Source organism: Diadema antillarum, unplaced genomic scaffold (genome assembly GCF_040938485.1).
Source record: "Diadema antillarum isolate AM-2024a unplaced genomic scaffold, OU_Dant_1.0 scf00000112, whole genome shotgun sequence".
NCBI classification, from domain to species: Eukaryota; Metazoa; Echinodermata; class Echinoidea; order Diadematoida; family Diadematidae; genus Diadema; species Diadema antillarum.
Window position 1 is genome coordinate 1,219,455 of NW_027271001.1, and position 10,299 is coordinate 1,229,753.

The 10,299-nt window shown below is 39.0% G+C and overlaps 1 protein-coding gene across 1 annotated transcript; it reads left to right on the forward strand.

The window, feature by feature from the left end:
- Positions 1-201: 201 nt before the first annotated feature.
- LOC139719616 (peroxisome assembly protein 12-like) lies at positions 202-9,936 on the forward strand. Its single transcript, XM_071631024.1, has 9 exons — positions 202-324; positions 1,364-1,472; positions 2,691-2,815; positions 3,530-3,682; positions 4,150-4,225; positions 6,295-6,379; positions 7,165-7,345; positions 7,960-8,063; positions 9,701-9,936. The coding sequence occupies exons 1-9, from the start codon at positions 202-204 to the stop codon at positions 9,816-9,818; spliced, it is 1,074 nt and encodes a 357-aa protein (XP_071487125.1). The 3' UTR covers positions 9,819-9,936.
- Positions 9,937-10,299: the final 363 nt, after the last annotated feature.

Sequence of the window (10,299 nt, forward strand, 5' to 3'; positions counted from 1 at the left end):
TCTATCTCTCTTTACGTATGTAGAATATGTGGCTTGCCTGATGGACGAAACCTGACTTTCAAGCCTCAAGCACCTCGCATTTTCGTTAACTCTGCCTTGCGACAAAAGGGAGCATGATAAATCTGGAAGCCTGATCCAGTTGTAGTCCTAACACACATTTGATAAACGCTCACTGAGTCAGAAGGTCAACCGTTTCTCAATATGGCAGAATATGGCGCTCATCTCACGTCTGCGGCGACGGAGAACCGGCCGTCGTTTTTCGAAGTTCTCGCCCAGGAGAGTTTGATGGCAACTCTGCGTCCTGCTCTCTCCTATTTCCTGAAGGTAGATTCCTCATAATTTCAATCTCGTTATATGTGCTAATTGTTGTTGGGACTTTCCATGATTATAAGATATCAGTGGGTTAAGTTTTGACATCACATTCTTCAGGCAGATATTTAGGGTTGTGAGATATTTGGGTTTTTTTTTTTGCAGCTTTCTGTACATGCTAGAAATTTTGATGATTTTCCTGAGTACCCATGAGATTTCTTTGTTTACAACATTTTTGCAAAGTGACCAAAAAATTTTTTTTCTGTATTCTTCAGAATTGAATAGTCCTGGGCCCCGTTTCATAAAAAGTTGATATGACAACAACTCTTGCTGGAATGTCAATTGTCATGGTAACAACCTGAATGCAGCTTCCTGATTGGCTGTTGCTATAGGAAGTTGTCATTCCAGCAAGAGTTGACAATCCTAACATCTTTTATGAAACGGGGCCCTGGTCTCAAAACTAGATTTGACATTTTCCAAAGGAGGTGGGGGGGGGGGGGGCTTCATGATATACAATGTATTTGTAAAAATTTGAAATAATGCATGTTATTATCATTATTTAAATGATGGTGACAAAAATCTCTCTATTATGGAGGTAAATTAGTTTTCATACTTTGATTTTGTTGTCTTGCAAGATATTCTTGATATGAGATTAAATGTTATTGTTCCTTTGCATTTTGTCTACTGTTGTATATATTTTTCTAAGTCTCATCGTAAGTTACTTGTACATTGTATTCAATCTTATTTTCATTCAAATACTAGTTGCAGTCTAGAACCTAAATACTATTTTGCATGAACCTTATGCACCATAGATAGTGGGTGACATATGCACCTCTTGCATACAATTTGGGTTTTTCTCGAGTACTTGAAACAATCAACTAAGTTTGTTCCATGATATATCCTGATCTACCATGTTACCTATGGCATTACAGTGTTTTGCCTTGGTACTAACCATTATGTAGCCGATGTTTGAAACAGGCTGGAGTTCATTATAATGCAAGAAACAAATGAATCTGAAACAAATTGTTGTGATCTGTGGTACATGTATATCCAGGTCCTGGCGGAAAACCATCCGGCCCAGTTTGGCAGAGTGTACCGATGGTCCGACGAAGTCTACTCAGTCCTGGACTTGATATTGCAGCATCACTTTCTCAGCAAGACCAGTAAGCCAGGACCCCTTTGTAACTGAAAACAAGTCCATCATACATGTAGTTCCTGTTCTCTGGTCACATAATGATAGGCCCAAACACAAGCCAACAAAAATGGGACATGGGGCAAGAAAAGTTTCAATTTATAAATGGAAAAACTAAAACAATTTGGGTTTGATTAGATCACATGTCCACATAATATGTTTGCATGCAAGCAAATTTAATTTTTTTTACTGGTAGATATCAGAAAGTTCAACAAAGGTGCATGGTATATTTATCTTTTGTCAGGACCCATATTTTACTTTTCATTTATTCCTTCAAATTCTTTGTGTTGTTGTATTTCAATTCAAACAAAACCTATGCTTCGCCCATGTGGTGATGGAACATAGTAATGCTGAATGGTCACAAGTGTGTCGGTATGAGACTTTGCATGAAGTGAAAGATTTGAAACTATATCTAAACTCACATTTGCCACGTTGACTAGAGTCTCTCTTCTTTCACTGAAAATCTTGATCCCTCACACTGATTTGTCACTTCCTTCAATACCTCTATTTGCTGTGTACATAAACAACATGTGAGATGTTGACCCATTGAGGATGGGCTGATTTTGCTACAACACGCATTTCCCATAGACACCTGCCTGAGTATACTCGGGACTCGTCCTCAACGGGTTAAATGGCATGGTCCAAGCCAATACCTGAATGCAGCAGCAATCATTTTCTCAGGGCACGGCAGTTAGAGAAAATGCTAGTGTGATGAAGAGGCTGCTGATGATTCGCTTGCTGTTTTATCTGCTTGACAGTGCTTGTACAGCTTATTGCAAATGTCACATGATGAGCATTTGACCAATCTGGATGCAGGAATTCTTGTAGTTGTTGTAAATTACAAGCCTGTGGCATAGTGGATAAGACTCCCGACTCCGGAACGGAGGACCGCGAGTTCGAATCCCGCCCAGTGCTTACATCCTTGGACAAGATGTTTTTACCCACTTTGTTCCTCTCAACCCAGGTGTATAAATGGGTACCTGGCAACGCTAGGGTAATAATAATAGCAGGGCCCTCTGGTAGAGCAGTGGCAACACTGAAGAGGCTACCCTGGGTAAATAAGACCTTATTAATATCATATATTATTATTATTACGATAACGTGTGATGTTTTGCCTCAATTTCAAAGAGTGTTGGTTAGTGTGTCAGTCTCTTAAAGTACTCTTTCTTGTCTTGTCTTGCGATTTCAGGCGCTTCATTCTCAGAAAACTTCTACAGCCTCAAGCGGGTGGCAAGCAATGGTTCGACACCGTCCGGAAGAACAATCGTAGACGGCCTACCAAAGAGAGAGCACTGGAAGTCTCTCATTGTCCTTGTGAGTATCCACTCGTACATGACCCTATCACCATGAAACAGTGATCAAAGTCTCCGCCCTTCAAGTTCATGCTCTGGGCTATTTAAAAAAGTTTACCAGACATGGCAATAGAGCCAGCCACCAGACAAAGAGAAGTTTGACGAAAATGTCATTTGACATTAAGATGCAGTCAAGCATGCAGAAGATTAGGCATTCATACACAATTTGTAAAATAAAATCACCATGGCACCATGCTTCAGAAAGAAAATTCCTTCCAAAATTGTTCTTGGTCCATAACAAATATGGACATTCCCCCCCCCCCCCCCCCCCCCCCTTAATCTTTGATATATATATATACAACGTATATATATATATATATTTTTTTTTTTTTTGTCCTGTGTAGATCAAAAGCACAGAATATATCTTAAAGCTCCAAACCCTCCCTCATATGCAAGGATGCTCTTTGAGAAGGCACTAACCTGACGACCTCTTGACCCCAAGTGGAAAACTACATGACATTCTCTATATTTATTTTTTTGATGATATGTAAGACACAGTGTGTAATATCAGATGACATCCTTTGTCTCTGCTCCACTGACTTGTACTGAGCGGTTACATCAGATGTGCATTGATTGTGAGATGCTATCTATGGGTTGTATTTGTCATGTAATTGGAAGGCATTGCTAATTATTGTATCAGTAAAATCACTCTGCTCTGTTTCTAATTTGAAAACAGGTCTTGGTTCCGTACATCAAGTTAAAACTGGACGCCATATTTCAGAGATGGCACGAGGAAGCGCTTGATGTAGGCGATAGAGGGCGACATAAGCTCCGGATGTATAAGCGGCTCTACCTGGCCATATACCCATACCTACACCTGTCTTGGGAGGTAAATATCATGTGGCAATTTTAAAGCAACATTGCTAAGGTCATGTCCAGTATATGCACGCATGGTTTTCATCAGTGTCAAAATGTGTGAGGCCAGAGTGATGGTCCTGCAGAAATAATCTTTCGATCGTGTTATCTAGAAAGTGTTGTGACGTTCCTTCTGCAATAATGATGTCTTTTAAGGGCTGCATTGTGTGTGTGTGTGTGTGTGTGTGTGTGTGTGTGTGTGCCACTGATAAGCCTTTCACCCAACTCTTCTTGTATAGTGCGATTATGGTATGTATAATATCTGTGATTCTTGTAGTAATAGTCATAGAATTACAAGTCAACAAGTGACTGCAGCACATGCTGTCGGAAAAACCTTGCAAAAAAATTAATGTATGATTACACAATATGAATACTACTTCTTTAATTCAACGATATAAATAATTCAATATACTAATGTCTGTTTTTTATTTTCATTTCTAGTCTGCCATATTTGTGTATCAGCTGAGGTACCTCTTCAGGAAGACTCAAGTCCACTCTCCTTTCCTCAAACTTGCTGGTGAGATATCCCATTAATATTTACCTATGTGCAGGTCTCCTGTTTGATTAATATTAATGAGATTATTATTTGATTTTCTTTCATTTTTGAGCCTCGCGAAAAGACAAGATTTAAAAGACATTAATTGGATCATGATATCTTTCAAAATTCTGTTTTTGCATTGACACAGATAGTTCTTGTTTTATTTTCATCACAAAGTGAGGTGATTGACCAAAAGTATTCTGTTGACTCTGCTTATTTTTTGCCACAAAAACAAACAAGCAAACAAGGACAAAAAAAAAAGAACACTTCAAAACCAAGCTTGTCTTTGTAGAATAGTGAATAATAGATGATCATGTGAAAACGAGAAATCACCAAGAAAACTCGAAAACATTGCTATGGCAAACTTCAGACACTTTGTCTTAAAATGATTGTATCATATCACACTCCAATACAAATCCACCAAGATCACAAGGATTGATGACAGGATTACTCAATCTGTCTTCATTGGTAACTACATTGAAGACCCAGTAGCGTGGGGGAAACATGGGTAGTCCTATTGAATAGATCTTCATTCGCTGCCCACCAAGTCACATTTGAAACCACAAATAGCACCTGTCAGCAAATATGCGCATGGAAGTATATGAAGAGTTTGTTTGCAAAAACCGATAAGTCCATTTTTGAAGATTTTATAGTACGGTCTCTGTCATAAAGTACAAAATAATACCTTTTAAATGATATATTGGTCACTACATATAAAGTAAACTTTTGAAGTTATGGTCAAAAGAAGCAAAATTTTTCTTATTATTCTCTTTATTTTTCTTGACCTTTAATCGCAAATATCTCCATTTGGCAAATATGGACTTATCGGTTTTTGCGAACAAACTCTTCATATGCTCACTGAAAACGGTCGACTTGAGTTGAGACTCTTTTCATAGCTGTCTGTGGGGCCACATACATATGTAGAGAGATCAGTGATAAAGCTGTCTATGCAATTCTGTGGGGGATTGTCGCATGTGTCCAAGCTGGGCCAGCCTTCCTTCTCCGTGGTATCTCCACACTACTGGGTCATTTTAAAGGAATAAGCCAGTTCGTAATTAGCTCATGTACACATTAGTGCAAATGACCTTTCTTTTTTTCTTAGTTGGTTAGACACTTCACTCGTTTTCAAAGCGGCATAATGCATAAGCTTGCCCGACGATACAATTTATGGAATTCATGTGCAAACAAAGAATGAACCTGAGTTTAGATCAGGTGATCAGAATACCTCAGCAGTTGACAATTTTGCCGGCATCCATTTCCTTGTTTTGTATTGAATGCAATAACAGGATGTTTCCTTTTATATTTCAAAATACCATTCTTGTTGTCAGGTGGATGTGCTGGCAAGCACCATTTAGATAAGGATCACATGAATAATCATCGCATCACAGATGCTTATCTCAGTGAATTTACAAACCAAAATGCTTGTTGGTACAAATGACCTTTTTCTGCTCATGCGCAAAGTGGAATTACGAACTGGTCTATTGTCTGCTGGTTGGTGTAGATTAGAAATCATGCCCAGAGAAATGCTGATTTACCATACAAAGCATTGGCGGGTTTAAAGGAGACCTCCGGATGATTTTCATATTTTTACATTTGAACAACCATAAATCAGTTATACTGAGTACAGAGTTTCAAGCATTATGATGATTGGGATAAGAATAAGAATGTTTTGGAAGTTTATAACAAATTGCAATGAACAAGGATGATGACATGGCAGGAACACCATAAGAATGCATGAGCTGGGGCTCAAAGAAGCAGCACAAGAGAAGAATGCATGCATAGATTATACACAGGTGAACTTGCAAGCAAGTGGTATTGTAATGGAATTGCACTGCTACATTTTCCAAAATATGTGTGCCTCCTATGTCATCATTCAGTGTGATTTGGTAAAGATTTAAAAAAAATACTGTTTCTCCGCTCGAGAACCACAATAAATTCCACAAATCTATACATGAAGCTGTCGATTTTATGTACTACATGATGTGAAATTATAAAAATCGTCTGGAATTCCCCTCAAAACATGTTTGTGTTGCTCTCGCCTCTCTCAGGCGTTCACCTGCAGTATTTGTCAAAAGAAGACATGGCAGACCTGAGCAGTGAAAGCGGCTTACCCTTACTGCCCGCAGACTCTAGGTAAGCCACCCTTCTCCCAAATCAAATCTGTTTCTCTCCTTCTTCAGGAATTACACTGGTCTGCTGCTAAACAAAGAATCAAAATCAAAATCTTATTGTTCACTTCTCAGTCTTTTGTCAGGTATTGCTCCATCCATATCTGAAGAAAGTATTGGGGGTACATCTAAAGGGAAAAAAAATCTGAAAGGTTGAAATTCTCTTTGCTCATCACGTAATTATGCAATTATGCTTGTTTGTATGGTTTCTCTTGTTCAGTCAGCAGCACCTACAAACCTTGTGGAATCATCTGCTTCAAATTCAGAATCTGTAGCTAGTATTTCCAGTACACTGTACCCACTGATAATTTTGCACACAGATGCTTTGTGCAATTTCATGCTGTGTGGTCCTCTCATTATGATATTTGCACAAAACATAACACAAATGTTTGTGAGAAAGTGTGACTTCTTAAAAAGACAATTTTGTTAAAATAATGCTTGAAATGACATAAACTCTCTTAGAAAGAAGGAACTACAATTTAGTATTACACGGATTTGATATTGGGGGTATATACAGCGTGTGTACACTGTGTATTATATGCCAGCACCAGACTAGACTTGCCATGGCCAGTGTTATGTAAAGGGCAAATTTTTATTTTTACTCTTGTCTATTTTTGTGCTTTGTTATTTTTGCAGTTGCCTATTTGTGAAAATAAAGCCACAGCTAATATTTCAGTGTTAACAGTGAAAGTAACTTTAACACATTAATAAAGTTAATTCAAATCACTCTTTCCTCTTTGCATCTTCTAGTCTTCAATCAAGGCTGCTTCACTATTTTAAGAGACTGGTGGGCGTGGTGGCCATCGCTATCTCCAACGGCCTCTCTGTGGGCGTGTTCTTCCTCCAGTTCCTGGAGTGGTGGTACATGAGTGAGGACCACCACCGGTCCACCCTGTCTGCCACCTCCTTGCCCATTCCAGAGCCACCAAAGGTACGGGTAATCCCCTTCTCTTGATCTGCAGTGGGTGGAGCCCTCCATTGACAGACTTTGGCCAACTCTATTTCAGACCATTCGTGTGATACATTCCCACCTGCAATATTGAATTTTCTGTTTTGAGTGTTACCTTTCTGTGATGTCAGCAATGTGATTATTTTTGTCTCTGTATGTTTGATATCTTGTCCTCTCTCCAATTTCTTCTGTATGTTCTTTATTGTTGTCGGGTATTTGCATGTTTCCATGTGTGTGTATCTGTGTAAGTTCCCCCTAACCAGCTCTCAGAGCTATTCCAAATGTACACAGTTTTGCAATACTTTCATTTTCATTTCGAGGGCGCAAGCATGTTGCTCTGAGTATCCAGCTACTTGAAGGCATGAATGAATGAATGTATTCTCTTTTTATTCTTTTCACTTTTTGTCATCTTGTTCGTTTCCATCCATTTACTATGTTTCTTAACAAGTTTTGTTTGTTAGAGAAAAATGTCACTTACAAGATGGGAATGATTATGGATCTGTTTAAATCTTCAGTCCATTTTCATTAACCCCTCTATTTCTCTCCCTCTCTAACCCCACCCCCTCTACCCTCTCCCCCCCCCCCCCCCAATCCAGGAGAGAGAGCCAGAGTTCTGTCAAATCCTCCTCCCCCAGGATGTCTCCCTATGCCCGCTGTGCCAGAAGAAGAGAACCAATGACACCACACTCCTCACTTCGGGGTAAGACGATGTCCTCCTTTGTAGATACCAGTTCTGGCCTACACCTCTCTTTGAGCCCCTCTGGTATTCCTTATCTATGATTTCCATTCCATGGCAGCACTAGGCATTGCAATAGCGCGTGTCATGATTATATGCACATCAATTATCTTTTTTCTTTTTTTTCCCAGTAACATATGGAGCTGCTCCTTGAAATCACTATGGTTTCCACTGAATGCTTTCAGAACCATCCATGTGTAGTTTCGCTTTATGACCATGACTTGAATAGTGAATTAAATCTTCCAAGTAAGTCATCATTAGTTTGAGCTGCATGGAAGTTACATATATTGTGTATGTAGTATTTCCTGTGGCTATTAAAGGGGGTGGCTAGTAACTGATCAGTGGGAATCAGTGGGAATGCTGGGGGATGATTGTTCCGATCCTTGTGGGATTTATTTAAGAGTACATTATATTGTTGTGTGAAAACCATTTGCTTCAGAATTAAATCTTCCAACTAAGTCATCATTAGTTTGAGCTGCATGGAAGTTACATATCGTCGCTGGGGCGATAAGACCTCGTACCTACAGTTTGTACAAAATGTCAAATGTTCAGGAGAGCCAAAAAACATGGCGGCCAAAGCACTGTGGCGAATGAGATAGCCTTTCCTTTGACATGCCGTGGTGGCTTCATTTTTGGAGTAAGACAGTCGGGATTTAGACAGGACATCACTTAACCCATTATTTGACCATTAATCAAAAAAACTCATTTTCACCAAAATTGCAGATACAAGGTCTTATCACCCCAGCGACGATATGTAGTATTTCCTGTGGCTATTAACGGGCCGTTAACGATCGCCCCGTCACTGTACAGGCATGCTAACCTGGAAACATTAAACTGCACATTACGTGAACATGAGACCATTTTGAAGCAAATGATTTTCACACAACAATAGATATATAATGTACTCTTAAATGAATCCCACATGGATCGGAACAATCATCCCCCAGCATTCCCACTGATTCCCACTGATCACTTACTAGCCATCCCCTTTAAGTTTGGGAAAGAATGAACAAATGCTGCCATCATGCATGATTTGGATACTGCCTCTATAAAGTGTATGACAGCAAAATGAAATGATGGTAGTGATAACAATTCTGATTCTGATTAGGATCATAATTATGAGCAGAGTTACGACAATGTTCATTGTTGTTGTGATTGTGATGAGAAAAGTTTTATGCTTTTATTATGATTCTGTGGTAGTGATGGTAATATGGTAATGTCAGCATTCTGGAATGACAACAGTTTTTACAGTTTTAATGAAGAGGCAAAATGATTGGATGACACGATAAACAAAGAAATGGTTAAAACTGTAGATGCTCTTTCAGTATCTGAGATATACTCAGTCACAGACTGTCAATGGTGCCTTATTTGTGGAGGTGATAAAATTTACTGTGTGAATGGTGATTGTGAAATTAACATTGGCACTAGATATTATCATAGCAATGATGCAAGTTGTGATGGGGATAAATCTAGAAACTTCAATAATGAAAGTGATTTTACGTATTCGAGATATGCAGTCGAGGGAAGGGACTTATTCTTAGTATTTTAATGATCATTACTGCCTCTATCTTTCTCTCATTCCCTTTGCCTCTATACGATAGGTATGTGTTTTGCTATCCTTGTATCTACACGTACGTCAAGAAACACAGCCGTTGCCCGGTGACACGGTATCCCACGGAGACCTCGCATCTAGTGAAGCTGTACCCTCCAGATAGCTGACGGAGGACAGTTACATTTTAATTTTGTCTAGGAAATGGTCAGTAGACTAGACATTTGGTTCCTATGCATTCCAATTGTGACATGGCCATCTCTCCCCAACCAAAGTCAAAGTGGATTTTCATTATGGAGCAATTAATTAGTTTTGTGGGAAATCAATAGGTGCTTACACTGTATACATGCACTTGTATTCAAGTTTTGCACAGTCATGCTGTTTTTGGTGACATTAAAGTTTATATATCAAGTTAATGTTCCTCTGGTGCCAACAACATGCGTATTGATGTACTTCTTGGCACATTTTGTTTTATTTGAGTAGGGCTGATGCAATGAAACATGCCAGCAAATACGAGCATATAGTCTTGTGAAATAATTGATTGAATTGATATTAAATCATGATAAATCAAGTACTTTTCGTCAGCCTTATGCCAAAAGGGCCTTAAAACCACTTCCACTCTTATGCCAAAAGGCCCTTAACGCTATAGAC

Excerpts from the sequence above, each read along its gene's own strand:
- LOC139719616 (XM_071631024.1), top strand. The coding sequence starts at position 202 with ATGGCAGAATATGGCGCTCATCTCACGTCTGCGGCGACGGAGAACCGG. Across the intron at positions 3,683-4,149 it reads ACCTACACCTGTCTTGGGAG|TCTGCCATATTTGTGTATCA; the intron begins GTAAATATCATG and ends TTTCATTTCTAG. Across the intron at positions 6,380-7,164 it reads TTACTGCCCGCAGACTCTAG|TCTTCAATCAAGGCTGCTTC; the intron begins GTAAGCCACCCT and ends TGCATCTTCTAG.